Below are 19,260 nucleotides of genomic sequence, written 5' to 3'. Positions count from 1 at the left end.
TAAAAAGGAGAAAAAAAATGGAAAATTAACATTTTATTAAAAATAAAGCCAGAATAAAAAAAGTACCGCACTCTTTTTTCCTCACAGCTTCTGTTTGCATCCTTAATCTATGGTCCTTTGCGAACTTTTGCTCTTTGAGAGTTCGTAATTTTTAGCCACTGTTGCCAAATCGAGAAATTTATTCTAGTTAAAAAAAGATTTAAAGCCAGTGGAAAAAATGACGTTTAAACAAACGTGGAACTGTCTCGGTAAGCAAAACAGAAAAATAAATGTTATCAAAAAAATTGAAAACACCTATTGTTCGAGATTTTTGAAGCAGAATTCGCGTAATTTGCTTTTTGAAATTTAGAAACACTGATCCCATCAGCTATTCCGCTTCCGCATTCCGCAGTCCGCTATTCCGCAGCTCCGCTATCAACTTGTCTTGCTTGCAGCGGCCCTTGCAGGCCAGCTTCACAGCTTGAGCTTGGCCAAGCCTGGGCCATGGGCCAACTGACTGTACTTGGGCAGCTTGCTTTAAGACATCACTTCACTGATATAAAGCTACTTGTAATCTAGATATAATTGTTAACACAGATGTACAGCTTAGTCAGCTAATCGAATGATTACAAGAAAAGAAACATTGCTCAGTTATAGGGTAACCACCAGCTTCACACTGTCTGTTTTGCATCAACATAGGCTTAGGCTGTCGTAAAACTTTCTTGTTATTAACCTAACTAAGCTTAAATTGTATGGCAGCGGTTCCAAGATATCTTTAAGTCAATCTACATAAAACCTCTTTTTTTCGTGAACAAGTAGAAAAACATTGAGAAAATAAAGAATCAAGTATGGCATTTATTCAGGTTGGTTGCAAAACATTTCTTTGATAATGTTAATTTTATTTGAGTCCATTGCGATAACATACAGTATCATACACTGCGATCACAGATGTGATATATTACAACAGGAAACAGCAAAGGGACATCTAGTCTTTAAGTCAGCTGCTCCCTTATTTTGACGTGTCATAAGTGTCTTTGCTGAGACACAGCCTTATGCTCATCCAGCACATTCTTTTGAACGTCATGCAGATGTTCTCACCACTCGGCCACGCAGTCAACAATATTTTGTCATAACATTTGTGTTAAACTTATTGCTTTTTCATGTTCTATTCTGGATTATGCTAGGTTATAGCAAGATCTTAAAAGCAGTCTCCAGTGAAAGGTAGCTGAAGCAGTTACATTTTAGGCTGTGTAACTTGTTTATTTTTAAAACTATTTTGAGATTGACATTTCTTTATGTTGGACTGCTGTGATGAATGGAATTGAATGCAAATAATTTGTTTTACTCTTTGTGGCTAGTATCCAGTGTAAATTTGAATTGACTTTTTTGTGATCAAGTATATTTATTTTACATAAAGTAAATGTAAAAGTAGGTCTTTTGTCTTACAAATAAAACCTAACAATCACATGGTAATGGCATCTAATATAATAACATGAACAAAATTACCAAATTTTTTCGGCCATACTCCTTAATTGCCTAGAAAAAAAAACAGCTGATTGCCGCAGGTGCCTCCTATGTGCTAAATGTCTTCACATAATTTTGCATCATTGATTTGTGTTTTCTCTAGGAAATTAACCGTCATGTGATTTTATCTCTCCTCTGCCTTGCTGTTTCATTCTTATCTGTTTCTTTTTTGATTTTTGTATATGAAAATCAGTTCTGTAATTTCAATTTATGAAGAACATCAGTCAGTTGGTTACTTGAAAAGGACTATATAACATGAGTTTGGCTGAAAACGTTTGTAATTTTTAGTTTATTTTCAATTCATGTTATTATGTTAAATGCCGTGTGGTTGTTAGGTTTTATTTGATAATTAAAAATGTCCCCTACCAAAATTGCTGAATGCTGCTATTATTTTGGTTAATGGTTAATTGGTTATGTATACTGTATAGTGTAATACTTTTAACTGCATTGTAAATTTAAAAATTTGGACAAGAATGTAAGAAGGTAAATTAAACTTTTTGTAAATCTTCACTTTTTTGAAAAGCTTTTAAAACCATTTTTTCCAGTGGCGAAGATTCAACTTTTTCTCGAAGCAAACTGCTGAAGGGAGCGGCTCTGGAAGAACATGGGAGTCAGTAAAGGAGAACAACTTCACCTGCTCCACATGTGGGAGAGGATTCCTCTTGTTTGGAGATATCCTTTGAAGAGTGTTTTTACTTGTTAAATTTCTAGATTGTTTTTTTTACTTATATTGTAAATAATAATCATTCGCTATCTCCGCTTGCAGCAGATTGCACATCAACATGGGTTACTTGACAGGGTTCCATGTGATTTTATGAGCCGTACTGCTTCCATGCTGGCTCAAGGCAGATTGGAAGCGGAATGGCCTGTTTTGGTGAGTCCGATTTGGTGAGTCTGATTTGGTGAGTTCGATCCCTATTCGGTGATTTTTTCATTTTTTTTTTTAAATTATTGGGTATCGTAGCCTAATTATTATTGCCGTTTTAGAGTTAGAGGTTAGGAACTCACTGAATCGGACTCACCGAATAGTAGCAGACCCGATTGGAAGAGGGTGATATGTCACCAGATTATTACCCGACTTATCTTCACTGCGTTATGCAAGAATGAACACAATCGGTACCCTTTTTAAAGTCTTTGGTATGACTCAACCTGGAATCGAACCCAGGGCTACCAGCACCAGAGCCGAAGGCGATAACCACTGAGCCACAGGTGCTGGTGCTTATTGTAAATAATAAGATATTTATTATATTTTAACATGTGAAAGTTGAATGCAAATTAATATCTGCTATGAAATCTATTGTCATATGTGGTCACTGGTGAGCTTATGTGACATTTCTTTAACATTTCTCACATAGCCAAGGTTATATTCATCTGGTCAATCATAGCTTTCAAGTTTCCTCATTTCGTGCATTTGAACTAACAGTGACACATGTCTACCAGCTGAAACAACACAACATTCTTGCTGCTGTTGGAGTGAGTTCAAAATGCAATGAATGTTTTACTATTTTAATTTGATTGAAGAAAACTCTGTGTTTTGCAAGAACCCCTACTGTAGAAATTAGTGATTTTCTTATATGCTTCTTCAATGTTATGGTTGATAAAAATGTTCCTTTAAAAAAACTTGTCAAGCATGAAATGCCCACTGCAGACAATAACAACAGCCACTTAATCGAGTGGAAGGTCTGCGTATCTTGGGTGATGAAACCAAAGACTGGCTGCTCTCGAGTAGCCTTCCAGCTTAGTCCGGGAACATTGTGAATAGGGGTTGGTAAAAGGACAGATGCTCGGCCCAAGAGGCTCACATAGCGGCAAATTTAGCAATCGTTTCTTGAATTGAAAAGGTTAAGAACCACCGGGCTGCAGTTTTAAAATAACTGCCTATTGAAATAGCTTTAGGCAATGATTATAAATGTAAAATGTTGTCTCAATTAGATTGATGAAGCTGGCATAAATCCACTTATTAAAGTGTGGAACATGGACAAGAAGGACAAGACTGGAAACCCATTCTGCAGTCGTGTTCAATCATGCATACCTGCGGACAACAATCCCAGTGAAGTAAAGTCCTTTTATTTTATTACAACCATGAGCAGCAAACAGACAATTTATTCATGTGGTGTGAGAGATTTCTATTGTGTTGTTGCTTTCAATGGATTATGTGCTTTGCAATTACAAAATTGTTTCATACAAGTTTATGCTTGCATTAAGTACAGTACCACATTTAATATATTCTGTAGACTTTTAGGCTAACTTAATAACTTATAGATTTCAAATATAAAATACATTTTTTGTGTTTGTTAAGTAAATTAATTTGTTGTTCCTGTAAATGTTGATTCATAATCCAGGTCACTGTGTTCTCAATTCATGAAAGTCTAACTTTTATGGCTGTTGGTTTTGCTCAAGGATCCATAGCAGTTTACAAGGGAGATGTTGCAAAGAATAGGTGAGAGCCTGTCTACAATTCTACATTTTATTTGTGGCTAATGTTGATCAACTTGGGTATGTAGTAGTATAGTATTTCAAAACAAAGAGTAACATTTACTTAACAAAACTTAGAATCTTGACAAAATTTAGCAACATCTTAAATAATACGCTTGCCAGTCTCAGCTTCTAAGGGCAAGTGCAGCTGCACCAAATGTTACTACCATAGTAATTTATAAAGTAAGTCAAAGATAGAAATCTCTGTTGTGTTTTAAGTATGATATATATCTTTTTGATAATTATCTTACCACTTACAAATTGTTGCGTTGGGTTTAAAACTTTGTAAAATCTTCTTACAAATTACTTTTTAGTTCAAGGCAGATTATTGCTTATTTTCGTTAACTGCATTGCTGCAACTGTGTGCCTTTGTGACATCATACAAATGGCTTTGATGTGTTGCGCTGAACCAACCTTTTCATCTTCGTGATTTCAGTATCGCACTGGAGTTTCAGTCGTGCATCCGTTATAAGATATATCATATCGACTTTGCGTTGTCTGATCTAATTTCATCAAGTTGTGATTTCTATTCAAGCAGCCTTCCTGTATTCGATCTCACATTCTTGTCAACTTCAGGTCGTCCAACAAAGTCATTCACTTGCGCTGTGGTTCTGATGGCCCGGTCACTGGCCTCAGTTTTCATTCTAAGTCTAAGTCTTCCTACATTTTTGCAACAACTTGCAATGAAGTTATGTCCTTCAATTTGGCCGACAAAACACCGAAAAAAGTGAGTTTGTGTTTGCATGTTTAATTGTTTGTTGCCGTACTAGTTGTATGATAACTGAATACAGCACGAATGCGCCTTGTTTAACAAGTTTCGCAACCGATTTACTCCTGCCCAACTTTACGTTGCTGTGATGAATCTATTCGCAACCTTTACCCTTTTATTGGAAAAAGTTGTCGTTTGTCCTAGTGTGTGACGTCAGAGACGTGCCCATTGCATTGAAGTAGTAAATTATATCAAACTATTTGACTTTGATCTCGCCATCCTTGCTCTAATCCACAGCCACCTAATTTGAGTTCAAGTTAATCTGTTCATCCACGAATCTCGTGTAAATGACTGTGGTATTCATGCATTGTGTATTGTTTCTGTCTGAATATTTCTGATGAGATGAAGGGTTTAGAGTTTTTGAACGGACTTTCTTCCCCCAGGAAACCTTAGACAAGCGAGGCTGCCAACCAGATTGCAGTGCGATGACTGATGCTGTGCTTGATGACCAGTTGATGGTCACCGCCACTGACGCAGTTTACTTCTACAACCCCGACTCAAGAGGAACATGTTTCATCTTTGAAGGTATCAAGTGTTGGCTGCATGATGATCAGCAATCCAACTGGCAAAATTGATGGTTTTGATGCCAAGTGACATTGAAAAAGTGACAACTTTCATTCCCCCGGGAGCTCGAGTTTGTTTTTATCGTTTAAGAAGGAAAACTACTTTTCGTCAACGTATGTTGACTTGTCGAACGTAGTCAGAAGCTGAGTAGGTTCAACGCCACTGGTGAGGTGGCTGCTTACCCGCAGAGGTGTTTTCGGCTCATTTAGCGGGTTTTGGCCATGAGAGAGAGCTCTCGATTTCACTTGCATTAAAACAACAATATTTTGTCTTAAAGGCCCAACAATCGAGTTATTAAATGAAACAACAGGCCTCTGAACCTGCAGCCCGTTGTTGCCGTTTCCGTCCGTCTCACGTTGGTACATGCTTGACGTATTGCCGTTCCATGTACAGTTGGCTTCAGTTCTTGTCGCTCAATTGTTTCATTTGTAGGAGAGAAGATCCAAGCTCACTGGTTCAACGGTTATCTCATTCTGGTATACAAAGATAAAGGGAAGGGAAACATTCCTTCCACAAGGTAACTTACATACCACATACAATACATGTACAGCACTGTAATGCTAGCATCGCTGTAGAGCAGCATAACATAACCGCACTAAAAATCACAATCAAAACTTGCTTTTTTTATTTTTTGTGGAAATCAGTGATATTTGTCGGTGACTGACATGCACCACCAACAGCGAGGTCCAACAGTAGTTTAATTTATAGTTTGGCAAGGTGAGGGCGAGTGAGTTGATGAGCACTATGTTTTGAAAACCATACTTCCCAGGTTCAATACCTTACCATGATTGTTAATATTCTTTTATTTTATTTACAATGATTTTTTCTCAATCTGTGCCCACATTGCCTAATGAAGGATTTGTTAGTTTTATTTTACAACTGTAATGATGTCTATTTTGCAGCACTACACAAATGCCAGATAAGAACATGGTCACTCTGTACGATATAAAGCAGAAGCTGATAGGTTGGTGGTTTGAAACCCGAAGTTTGGTTGTATTTTGTAAAAACATTTTGATAATATCTTTTGTTAATACTTGAACTGTTTAGTGAATTATTGTCATTAAATGCCGACAGCGTGAGTTGCAAGAAACAATAACAGTAATATGCTTGACTCCGAGACTTAGGTTCAATTTGCATTAGCAATTAGCAGCTACCTTTCCTTAGTGCCTACAGGGTGTTATCTGGTTATGACTAAGGACCCAGCTCTATCATCTTCATTTATTGGTTTCTGCTTCTTCCAGTTTACTCCTCTCCGCTACCTGGCGTGCAAGAGGTGCTGTATGAATGGGGTTCCGTGTTCGTTCTGACAGCCAACAACAACCTCGTGTTCCTGCAAGAGATTGATATCAGGGAAAAGCTTGAAGTGAGTTGAGTTGATTGATGTTTCGTTTGTAAAATGTTTGTAAGGTCACTTGGATGGCGTGGAAGAAATCTGACTGTAACTGTGCAATGTACAGCTCATGGTCACATTTTTTCATTAACACTAGGCCCAGTTCACCAAAGCATGTTTTTCCTGTCGTGTGTTGGCATAAGCCCGGCTGTTGAAGAGTTACATTAGGCGGAAAGAAAGGCAAGGAAGGCAATCTTCATGTCCAATTGTCCATCTTCAGGCATGCTACTCAATTATGGCTTTACATTAAGTCTTTTATTTCTTTAGCTCCTCTTCAAAAAGAACTTGTACTCCCTAGCTGTGAACCTAGCTAAGAGTCAGAACCTTGGCTCTGAAGGCATGGTAGAAATTTACATCCAATATGGCGACCACCTCTACGCCAAAGCGGATTACGACACAGCTATCTTGCAGTACATCAAAACCATCGGGTACCTGGAGCCTTCCTACATCATTCGGAAGGTGAACAGTTGCTCAATGTTCGCTTGATATAAACTATGCTTGGCGCCGACTTGCTCAATCATCGTACCACGCACCGTGTGTGATATCCCGGGGTATGCATGTCGGAACTTGGGTGGAGTATATCATGCAATCATCTTTATACCATCTACACTCTACACCTTGTTGTACAGTGTACCAGCAATTCTAACTAGCTATAGTTGTAAAGACGGTTTCATTTGTGTTTCTGGTGATTTCTTTACCAACCGATTCCTTCAGTTCTTGGACGCCCAGCGTATCCACAATCTCACCACGTACCTACAAGCCCTGCACGAGCGAGGACTGGCCAATGAGGACCACACCACCCTCCTCCTCAACTGCTTCACCAAGCTCAAAGACGTTGACAACCTGAACAAGTTTATAATGGTAAGTTCCCCTTCCAGACATCCCCAATCCTTTCATGTTTTGCTGTATGAAGCGGCTCATTCGTGAATTATATCAGTCACGGCCAGTTTTTTTTTACTAGATGAAGTTACATCATAAAATCAATAATTCAATCTACATCAAGAGCTGGTAATTATTTTGTATTGCCGGCTTGAAAAGCGTAGAGCCTAAGAGGTGAAGACGACGAGACGCATTGAAACAATGCAGGGGCGTTAACACGTCGTCCTGAAGAGTTAGTTGGGTGCTATCGGCATAGTAACAGTAGGCTGATAAGTATCCACTACTAGTATGAGCCAATGCCAACCCAGTCAGTAATTCATTCCTATTTTGACATTGGCTCTGCTGACGTTGAATCAATGTAGACTGAGACTGGTTTACCGTCTGAGGTTGCGTTGTGAATGGTGAACCGAAGTGAAAAGACGAGTTTTATCTGCTATGCCAAGCTCAAGTCTGCCCTTTCCAATCGCTGAAACAACGTTGTTTGATGTAAGCGCAACCTTGCATCAACTTGGCTTCTTTTTCTTTGTGTGAACCTTTTCTTCTTCACCACTCCAAGGGCTGAGGGGCTCTGCCTTTTAGCACCCTTGGGCTGTGGCGGCGATTTGAGATATATGTTTGACCAGGTGTGCACTTGGTTATTCTTTCCCCATAATAAGCTGCACTTCCTTGCAGACGCCAAGCCAAGAGCTCCATTTTGACGTGGAGACGGCCATCAGGGTGTGCAGGCAAGCCGGCTACTGCAAGCACGCCCTGCAACTCGCTGAAAAGCATAGCAAGCATAAATGGTATGATGTTTGTAACCATTGTTTAGTGTTGTTATCGTTGTGAAGCTTCCCCTGCTGTGGCACTTGTGAGCGAGAGGCTTGAAGACAACGACTTATAAGACCAGCTAACGTAACCACACGCCCCTTATCAAACAACAATCCCCACTAGACTCTTAATGATTGAAATTTAAAGCGTTTTACATTGTTCTGGTGTGCAAAAGGTAACTACTACGGTACCCGGACATTTTGCCGAAAGACATTTTGCCGAAAGACGTTTTGCCTAAACCCATTTTGCCGAAAGACATTTTGCCGAATGGACATTTTGCCGAATGGACATTTTGCCGAAACTCATTTTGCCGAAAGGACTAATTGCCGAAAGGACTAAATGCCGAATGGACAAATTGCCGAAATTATACAAATGCATTTTATGTATTATCATAACCTAATAACACATAAATGTCATTCACAAACAGATTTCACTCACAAATTATGTGCGACAGCGCGTAAGTATCCGACAGAAGTGTTATATGAATAAGCGAACGTCTAATACTGATCTCCAAAACCTGTGGAGACTGCATAGCCTATACTTATAGATGAGACTTGGTGTCACTTCAAACTAATACTGATTTCCAAAAACTGTGGATACTGTATATAAAGCAATTTTTAGGCAAACAACAGTAGCAAAGTAATTACTACAGTATTTCAAAGCCACTGCTTGCATGTTAACGAGACTTGGTGTCACTTCAAAATAATTATCAGTTCAAAGGCATTGCTTGCATAGCCATGAGACTTGCGACTTGGTGTCACTTCAAAATAATTACCAGTTCAAAGGCACTGCTTGCATAGTAACGAGACTTGGTGTTGCTTCAAAGTAATTTTTAGCCAAACAAACAGTAGCAAAGTGATTCTATTTCAAAAGCACTGCTTGCATAGTAACGAGACTTTGTGTCACTTCAAAGTAATTTTTTTCCAAATTGTTTCGGCAATTTGTCCATTCGGCAATTAGTCCTTTCGGCAATTAGTCCGTTCGGCAATTAGTCCTTTAAGCAATTTGTCCATTCGGCAAAATGTCCTTCGGCATAATGTCCTTTCGGCAAAATGTCTTTCGGCAAAATGGGTTTCGGCAAAATGTTTTTCGGCAAAATGTCCGCGCACGACTACTACTGTATGCCAAGATTTTGTAAGTATCAGCTTGCACGTGTTTCTTGATCACCTACATAATATCTTGTTCGACAGTTCAGCTTACTTTATATTACATCAAAAGAACTGATAATGTTTTAACTTAAACACCCGGTGAACATTTGTTGAGTCATTATTTTTTGGTGAACATTTGGTGAGTCATTTAAACGTTTGTTGACATTGACCCATCATTCGTAACTGCAACAACGTTCGACACAATTCTAACGTCATCGAACGTAGTCTTTTCACAAACACTTTCCCAGGTACTTGAAGATTCAATTGGAAGACACATGCGAGTACGGCAAGGCGCTTGACTACATCAGGAAGTTGCCGTTTAAAGAGGTGAGCGGCTTAAAGGGGGGGTAAGAAGGTTTAAATCTCCCAACAAACATGCTCAGAAAACTTGCCACACCACTAATTTCACAATGCAAAGGTTTTAATGTATGGACACACAAATCACCTGCTTGTTACAGCGATTGCACTGCCATGGGATAAGTGATTGTTTCATGTCGGTGCTAAAGTTGTGTGCAACTCATACAAGCTTTACCTTATAAGAAGCGCCAATCGTCACTACAAGGAGTCGAACCCATTCACTCAGTTTTTAAAGTGTTGCACCTCAATTTCAGGGTGCGTCTAAACGTTGAACTTTGAAGGATACTGATGATATAGTCATTCAATTTCATGAACCCAGCAATTTAGAACTGTTTTTTTTTATCCCCGCTGTCCCAACATTTTGTTGTGTGCAGGTTAAGAAAAGCTTGATGGAATACGGGAAGGTTCTAGTCAACAACATGCCTGTAGAAACAACCGATTTGTTGAAGAGTCTCTGCACAGGTGTTGCCAGTTATACAACCAGCTTGTTGATTCATTGCTTGTCTCGTTGAAAGTTTCGTATAGAAACGCCCACCTGTGTCCAAGCCATGGCGACCTTTATACTGTACAAGTGTACAGGCCATGACAACGTGCAGCTTAAAATTTGACTGAAGGCCGATCATCTGCTAGTAGCCAAAATCGCTAGAATAAGTTAATAGTTTGAATATTAGTTGATAAATATAGTCTTTGTCAATATTTTGTGTGATTTTGAGTTACTTTAGTGCTATTGTTACCATTCAAATAACCGACTAGATTTTGCCGCCTGTACTGGAAATCCAAAAAGTGTCTGGCAACACCGGTAATTGGAAACGTATTGTCATTTTTTAACGTAATTTTAAGAGTTTTGCCGTGATTTGAATTCTCAAAACTATTATTTCAAAGGGATGTAAAATATATTTAGCTTGGAGATCAAAATTAAATCGGCCTTCAGTTAGGCCTCCAGTTTGCACGTTGTCAACGCCTGTATATATAGATCGCTATGGTCCAAGTCAAGGATTTATGCTTTTTTGAGAAATTCTTTTTGTAAATTTAATTCTGGAAGTTTCTCATACTTGCAGAGAGATTGAAGCACTAACTTAGACTCTATCGAGATTGGCCGCGTCACCTTTGAGACATGCACCTTTGTGTGTAAGGTATTCGTGCATCTCAATTCTCAATGTAGAACTGTTCTTGCTTGCGCTGCAAAGCTGGAAGTTGAACCAATGTCGCATGATCTCAATTCTGTTCACAAAACTTGGTGTTCATTGATTGAATATCGGGATCGTCTTGTCTGGGCCTTTCTAATACAGTAGTCCCCGCTTATTAAGCCCACATGGGGACCTGACAATTTTGGGCTTATTAAGCGAGTTGGCCTATTAAGCAGTGGACGATTCTCTGCCACTTCTATACATCCAGTAATACCGGACGGAACCTAATTTGACTTAATAAGCGGGCTGGCCTATTATCAGTGGGCTTAATAAGCGAGGACTACTAGTACTTTGCATGATGATCTGTGTGACCTGTTGACAGACTACAAACCGGCCGATGATGGCCTCGCTGTGGGGAGAGGGGACAAGAAGCCACCTAGTGGTGAAGAGTTCATACACATCTTCGTCAACAGTTCTGCTATGTTGGTGGACTTCCTTGAACACCTGATCAAGGTTTGCTTGACGAATTTCTTTTCTACTCGGGGTTCATTTTATTTAATGTGTAGTGTTCTTTTTTGATGTGAGTAGTTGAAATGTTTTTGTCATTGGTGCGTCTTGTGACTAAACAATAGCACCAGCTATTATCAGCGGTATACCATTACGCCATTGGAGAGGAAGGGTAGCAAAACCTTAAATGGTTTCAAATATGCATGGATAGTTGCTTGAGTGGTGGAGTACATTGTGTAATTAGAACGATCATCCCCTCAACAGATTCGGTCAGATCTCGCTGACCAGAACTTGACTAACATGGATTTCCGCTATCCTCTATAAATCTGATCAAATGTTGCTTTCAAAACGTTGTTTCTCTTTTTTAATCAATATCATCAAATCTTGCTAAACCAGCATTGTTCGAAGAAACGATTTTGGGTCGTTTTCAAGGTCGGACCATACATGAAACAATTTGAAATAATATTAGTAGCAACACTTGCATCCTGTTCCTGGGTCTGCTACTATTCGGTGAGTCCGATTCGGTGAGTTCCTAACCTCTAACCCCTAACCCCAAACCCCTAACCCTAAAACGGCAATGATAATTAGGCTACGGTACCCGATAATTTAAAAAAAAAATTGAAAAAATCCCCTGTTAAGGGATCGGACTCACCGAATCGGACTCACCGAATCAGACTCACCGAATCGGACTCACCGAAACGGGCCATTCCGCCTGTTCCTGACTTGTGTTTATTACGATTCTGCTTCAATTTCAGGTTCAGGACAAGTCGTCTGAAGTCGTGTACAACACCCTGCTGGAAGTTTACTTGCACAAGTTGAACCAGACCGACGATAAGAAGGTATAATCGTCCGGTATGATCCTTTATCAGTGTGTAGAAGGAGTGATCTACCTGGCGTCACCACAAGGCTGAGTACTCGCTTGAGTGCTCTGTGGCATGAATTAGTGATGCGATACAGATGAGTACAGCCTCATGGGCGAAACACGTGTCTATCGCTGTCAATTTTTGCTACGTCTTCTATCGGTGTTGTTAGATAACGCACGACAATTTTCTTTCACTCATGGAGTGTTGTTGTGTTTAAAAGCTTTCAGAATATTTTTATGTGCTTCAAAGGTAGTTTCTTGCAGCAAGCGTTCAAGACTAATGACGCGTGGTGCATTTGGATGTTAAGCAATTAGACCGATCAGTTTCTGCTGCTTTAAATAAAAACTGGCGTCCCACCACTCCTTGCTAACATTGGTATCTTCATCCAGACGAAAGCCTCTCTCGAAGAATCCACATTAGAGCTGCTGAAGACCTACTCTGCCATGAAATTTGACACCGATCAAGCTCTAGTCCTCTGTCAGATGACGGATTTCAGAGAGGGGATACTCTACTTGTACGAGGTTGCTGGCTTGTGAGTGACAATTTTAAGTCAGCATGCTGAATTATCCGATCCAAGCTTTGTACCACGCCCAAATAGCAAGTTCGATAATTAACCACCACAAGAAGTCGTTATGTTTGTGTCACAATTTGTTTTTGAATTTAAATAACAAAGCTCAACATAAGCTTGAATAGTTTTCTTCGAGTGCCTTTGATATGAACTCAATACATTGGCCATGAGTACAATTTGAGGTTTAGTATTTCAATTTCGAGAATTGACGGTTCAACTTGTGCCCTAGGTACCAACAGATACTCAGCTACCACATGGACCACGAGGCTTATTCTCTAGTGGTGGATGCCTGTCGTCGCCATGGCGACAAAGACGTCACTCTGTGGCAACAGGCTCTGACGTATTTCGCCCAGCAACGTGACGTAGACTGTCGTCAACACATCACACAAGTCCTATCTCATATCCTTGCTAGTTGCAATACAGAATGGCGCTGTAATTCAGATGCACTAGTAGTCATGAAACGAGTTGTTTTCTTTAAAGGAAATGAGAGCTGCATAAGGATTGACAAGTGCTATATGTGTAGCCGAAAACATTTGTAACATTATTTTCTTTTCTATCATAATAATTGTAATAGTGTTACTTGATTTCGTTTGCTTGTGCTTGAACAAAGTAACTTTTCCACTAATTTATAGCTACGCAGTGGTCACAAATAGCGATTTGGTTGCTGAGTTCAAGATAATAAGCTTTTCTTGCTCAAGGCCGTCTGTTCGTGGCACCTTGCAACTAATTTAGCTGTTTTCCATCATTTAGCTATTGAGCTTCTCTTGTAATGCAAACATTTGGACAAACTAGTTTTAGTTTTCTTAACTTCGCTTCCTACATATCGACAAGCATAATCTCATGCCCCCTCTTCTGGTGATTCAAATCCTATCGAGGAATCCATCGGTGACGCTGGCTGTCGTTAAGGTACGCAGGAATAATGTGCTGTGTTTGTAATTTACTTTCAGTTAACGTTTCGCTACCACTGATTTTTCAGTACCGGGTTTTTGACTGTCAACAGTTTTATCAACAGTTATATTAACTTTTTTATTATTTGGCGACAATTTTTCCCCTTGAGGTAAATGACCAAGCAACTTTCTTGCTGAGTCACTTCCAACCAATTGTCTTGTGACGTCACAACAGGACTACATATTGCGTCGGATACGTCAAGAGTCGGAGGAAATTAGCAAATACGAGTCTTCCATTGCTCGGTACCAGGAGGAGACGGAGAAGATGAAAAAACACATTGAAGACCTCAAAACTAGGTAGGCACTCTTCTGATGGAATTACAAAGTTAGAACATGTCCAACTGAAGGTTGAAACTTGTGTCTACCACTGTCAGTTCTTGCTACACTCAACGCCCCACATCATAAAGTTGGCTGGTCGAAGAGTAGTTTTCGGCCAGATAATGTTCTGTTGGGTTGTGGTTCTGTACCATGAAGAGGTGTATTTGGTACAAAAGATGTTTTCCAATGTAATGCACCTTTTACCGTTTCTTGAAGATTAGGAAATGCGAGACCTCCGTTTTTAACTTATCTGCCATTCGAAAACACTAATTTCTTCTGATTTACAAATATTGCACTTTCATAGTCATAGACTATACATGATGGCAAGCGTGTAATGAAAATGTTATTGGGATTTAAAATTAACCCTTTTAGTTTGGGGGTATTAGTTGGGTTTCTTGCCACGTTGTTCTTGGTCGGATCCATCATTGGGTAACCGACCTGTGTTCCTCCACAGCGCCACGATCTTCCAGGAAACCAAATGCAGCTTGTGCAGCCACGAACTGGATCTACCCACCGTACACTTCCTCTGTCAGCATGCCTACCACCAACAGTATGTGTTTGCTTGTCACAACTAGTCACTGAGGATGCGCAATTACATGAAAGGCGAAACGTTTCATATGAACGCTTTTAATCGTTGTCATGGTTACCAGTTATTAGATATTCATAGCGTCGGATTTGGATCGTTTTTAGTCTGGCATCTCCTCCGCAGCCGTTCCTACTTGGGTGACCCTGTGTTGGCCGCGCCTGACAGGAGTCATCGCTGCACCCTCCTCCACACCTCGACAATGTAACGATCTAGGTCCTGGAGTAGTTATCAGATGACTGACGATGCTCTGGTACAAAATATTTGAATTGCTTGGTCAACTTTGAGTAAACAGTTCAGATCCCAAGATGCAGAGAACAAAGGTCATGTCCAACAACTTGGTGGTTCCCTTCTAGTTTTCGAAGCGTTTGCTGAACATTTAATTTCGTGTTTGCTACTCAAATAGACGATGACGTCATTGTGGGATGTTCAACCCATCAATGACATCATTGTGACGTTTGCGTGGTGACATCTTCATTTCTCCTCAGTTGCTTTGAGAGCTACGTTGACAATGAGGAGGAGTGCCCGACTTGCGCCGACAAGAACAGGAAGATACTGGAGGACCTTCGAGAGCAAGAGCAGGTGAGACAAGGAGTTTGCACTTAAAAATTCATCTTTGTTTGCGAAGCGGTGATGCCTGCCAAGCTATTATATGAGTGAGGTGAATTCGTTGCGATCACTGCTACGACGCAGGCAATCATTCTTTATAGTCGTCACGTTTTGAAAGAGACTGGAAAATGCGGCATTCTTGCAATGAAATACAGCGACAGCATTGAAGGTTGTGTCGATTTAAGCGACCCGAAACCGTCGCTTGCAAATGACCTTATTGAACAAGGCAACTTTGTCAACCTGTGGCTGCTTACTGTGTCTCTCTGGGTGTCCACACTGCACATTCATAGTCATACAGTGGTACATTCCCAGACAGTAAATCAGTCGTTTCTTACATTGATTCAACATCTGCAGACGTTGAATCAATGTAAAAAGCGACTGATTTTCTATCTGAGTTGTGACTGCCATGTGTTGTTGCCATGTGCCAGCCAGAGGAACCCCTCATTCTCCGAACCATAATCTTGTAATCACATTTTTTAGAATTCATAACTTTTCCTTCTACCAACAGGCGCTAACAAGCAGCACAGCCCTCCACGACCAATTCACGTCACAATTGAAAGCGTCACGTGACGGGTACTCAGTGATTGCAGATTATTTCTCGAAAGGGGTTTTCAACAAGGTGAGTGTTTGGCATTTGGAGCGTTTGAACCACCAAATGTCAAGTATCTCTACGGGATAGATAAATGGAGAAGCACTCGGCCCTGTACAAGAAAGAAATATTGACACGTCATAAAGCAGCGCTGGTTTAAATCTTCGTGTGTACGCTTGAGCGATGATTTTAACAACAGCTTTCCATTCAACGACGGCACCGAGTTGATGAAATAATTTACAGGCTCGGTGACCGAGTCTGCTTCAGTGGTTCGAAACCTGTGCAAGCACCCAGACAGCAAATCAGTCGTTTTTACATTGATTTAACGTAAAGGCCGCTCTTGGCGGATGGTTTTTAAACTGAAAAACAATTGACATGTAGGGAGTTTAAGATTTCTCTGGCCCATGTTGCGCTACCAAGAAATCGACCATGAAACCTGAGCGAGTATGCTCGTCTCTTGCTTGTATTTGTGGGTTCCCAGACAGCAAATCAACCCTGTAAACTTTGAGTCAATGTAAAAAAACGACTGATGTGATGTCTAGGTTAATCATTCCAAGTTGCAAGCTTGATCGAGTAATGCTTGCGTCACTATGACAACGCGTGTTTTACGTCACAGCTGACGCTGGTCACCGATGCGGAACGATCGTCCAGGCCAACCCCAGCTGGTCCCTCTCTAATTGATCCCACTCTTCAGAAAGAACTTCTGATGATGCAACAAGCCAACCAGACGTAACAACGGCGTCAGAAAGTAGACAGTCGTCATAGACATTTCGTCATCTTTTATAATTTGATCGTATATTTGAGTGGAAAGATTTGAAATCAAGTTCCCAGATAGCAAATCAATTGTTACATTGATTCAACGTCTACAGGCGGGTTATTGAAGAGAGTTGTTGAATTATCTTGATTGGTCAGTCATCAAACGTTGTTTTTATATCTTTTCAACGTCGTAAACGTGCTAGAATGGTGAAACAACATAACTTTTGTTGAGTTGTAGGCCACTGCACGCCACATGTTATTTCTACTGCTAGCGACATTGAAACGACGTAAAAGGGAAAGCCGTAAAAGGTAACTAAGTCCACTCTGCATTGTGGTCGTCTGTGTTGTAGTTTACGTGGCACTCATGACAGCTAGACCAACAACACTTCCACAATTTCCTAGATATTTCTTTTGAGAAAATAGTGATAATCTTTATGATAATGATTTGTGCTAAATTGCTTCCAGACAAATTCCATACATTTGTGCTAAAATTGCTGGCGATGTGTTTTTGTGAAGTAACAGTTTCTTCCCATTTCGAGTAATTACTGCTCTGGCATGCTGTGGCCATTCACTTGTCACAAGAGTTGATTATCTTACTCGCGTATGATTTCGTTGCATTGATTCACGCAATCGTGCATTTCTGCTTTGTCGCTGTGTGGTTGTTCGCACACATAGCTTCATTTGGTGTCTGCTTGACTTGAAGACCTTGAATGGTCACTTCGCAGCCTTCCGCTGCTGTGATGTTATCATCATTTTCTTTTTTTAATTGCAATCTTTTCAACAGTTTTACTGTACATTGTATTTTGATTTATCTCACATCTTTTTTCGCAGCAGTCAATAAACATCTATCTATCATTTATTTCCCATCTGTATTCGCCTGCGTCGCGCAGGCTCTGTGTGACTAAGTTGATCGGCAGCAGTGGCCGAGTGGTTAGCGCGGGCTCGCAGTCGAGAGCCTGCATGTTCGACTCCAGCCACCCGCACTTGCTGATGTTTCTCTGGGCAAGAAACTTTACGATAACTGCCTCTACCTAGTGATCGATTTCGAGTAATGGGTAGTACCAAATTTAAGTCATAAGTAGAGTAGACAACCGGAAACAGACATTGCAGTCGGCTGCAGCGTGGGTCAGGTGTACGTCGGAAGGCGTACACCGATGCATAGCGCTCAAGTCCGCTTTCCCGCAATGCAGGATAAAGATATGAAAAACAAAAAGATCTCACCTGCCAACCACAAAGACCGTTGAGAAGTCGATAATTTGAACCTGGAACCAATAAAACCCTCAGGACCCAAATCAAAACACTTCTAAGAAAAGCGCAAAATATCCAAAGAATCTGAGGTGGTTACTTGGCCCTGAAAACCATCCCAAGTCCAAAAGCACCCCCTGGACACCACCTGTCAACGTTACGGGCTACCCAGGAAAATCACAACTTAGCATTGTGGCTGAAATGCTCATTTGAGGAGACAACATCTGCCGACACATTAGTCATTTTGACATTGATTCAACGTGCACAGACGACTCAAACATTGTTTCCTTTATGTGCAGTATTTAGTTGCGCTTACGTCACAATATGTAGATGCCGTCGCTGTGTCCGTTTGCAATAGGCACAGTACATTACCGGACGCGCAACTCCGTTGTTCCGGCAACATTAGAAAGGTCATTCGAAGTCAACTGTTAGGAAAGGAAATCAAAGTCTATCGCTTAATTAAACATACGTACGACAATGGCAACATTTTAAAAAGTAACTTTTTTAAGGAATGTTCCTACTTTTGTCAAATGAGTTTTTCATAGCTCTTTTTAATTTGGAAGCAAATTTGTTCCCAAAAAACTACGCTACAAGTTTTCCCAGTTGAAGAAGCAATGCGGAGGATTCTTAAGAACCGAAACTTGAAGAATCGACTGCACGAGACTCGAGAGATAAAAAGTAATAAAAATATTAATCTTTTTAATCTGAATTTGAACAAGGCTAGATAACGTGGTGTATGCTGGCTAACTGATACAGCAGTCATGCCTGCACCTAATATAACGGTGTGCTTGTTCACAAAGCTTTAAAAACATTATCATCGACTCGATGGCTTAGCGGTTAATGTGTTCATGCCAGAATGGGTTGGCTAGTCTGTCGGGTCATACTAAAAACTGTTTGAATCTTGTTTCTTCTTGACACTCAGCAAAAGGAATAGATTCAGAATAAGAATAATGTTGTAGCCTATTCGGCTGCGTCTCCGTACGACTGCACTGACACTGTCTTTGTAAAGCACTGAGAAACAACGTATAACCTATTTGCGATGCGATACAGCGCTATAAAAAAACATACTAAAATGTGTCATCACTGAGCCAAACGTTGTACAACTGGTTCGCACAAATCGCGATCTTTCGCCCTTCTCTTTGTTTTTTCGATGCTCGGCGAGTCAGCACATTGCTGTGTTCAAGTCTTCACTTTCTTCCTCTGCATATCTTTCCTTCTATTATACTATCATCAACCAATAGATTTAGCTGGCC

The 19,260-nt window shown here is 40.3% G+C and overlaps 1 protein-coding gene across 1 annotated transcript; it reads left to right on the top strand.

Annotated features, from left to right (window-relative positions):
• Positions 1 to 701: 701 nt before the first annotated feature.
• LOC145786339 (vacuolar protein sorting-associated protein 11 homolog) lies at positions 702 to 17,615 on the top strand. The gene is made up of 25 exons (XM_082597980.1): positions 702 to 842; positions 2,049 to 2,175; positions 2,855 to 2,976; positions 3,436 to 3,558; positions 3,846 to 3,943; positions 4,555 to 4,705; positions 5,131 to 5,272; positions 5,744 to 5,828; positions 6,214 to 6,275; positions 6,553 to 6,674; positions 6,969 to 7,160; positions 7,416 to 7,562; positions 8,253 to 8,365; positions 9,787 to 9,865; positions 10,270 to 10,357; positions 11,405 to 11,535; positions 12,285 to 12,368; positions 12,782 to 12,924; positions 13,190 to 13,359; positions 13,781 to 13,866; positions 14,083 to 14,204; positions 14,680 to 14,775; positions 15,297 to 15,390; positions 15,926 to 16,036; positions 16,623 to 17,615. The coding sequence occupies exons 1-25, from the start codon at positions 828 to 830 to the stop codon at positions 16,737 to 16,739; spliced, it is 2,820 nt and encodes a 939-aa protein (XP_082454106.1). The 5' UTR covers positions 702 to 827; the 3' UTR covers positions 16,740 to 17,615.
• Positions 17,616 to 19,260: the final 1,645 nt, after the last annotated feature.

Source organism: Aplidium turbinatum, chromosome 17 (assembly GCF_918807975.1).
Source record: "Aplidium turbinatum chromosome 17, kaAplTurb1.1, whole genome shotgun sequence".
NCBI lineage: Eukaryota > Metazoa > Chordata > Ascidiacea > Aplousobranchia > Polyclinidae > Aplidium > Aplidium turbinatum.
The sequence above is the reverse complement of the archived record's forward strand: the minus strand, read 5'-3'. Positions and strand labels throughout refer to the sequence as shown.

Excerpts from the sequence above, each read along its gene's own strand:
- LOC145786339 (XM_082597980.1), top strand. Across the intron at positions 7,161-7,415 it reads CTTCCTACATCATTCGGAAG|TTCTTGGACGCCCAGCGTAT; the intron begins GTGAACAGTTGC and ends CGATTCCTTCAG. Across the intron at positions 14,205-14,679 it reads ATTGAAGACCTCAAAACTAG|CGCCACGATCTTCCAGGAAA; the intron begins GTAGGCACTCTT and ends GTTCCTCCACAG.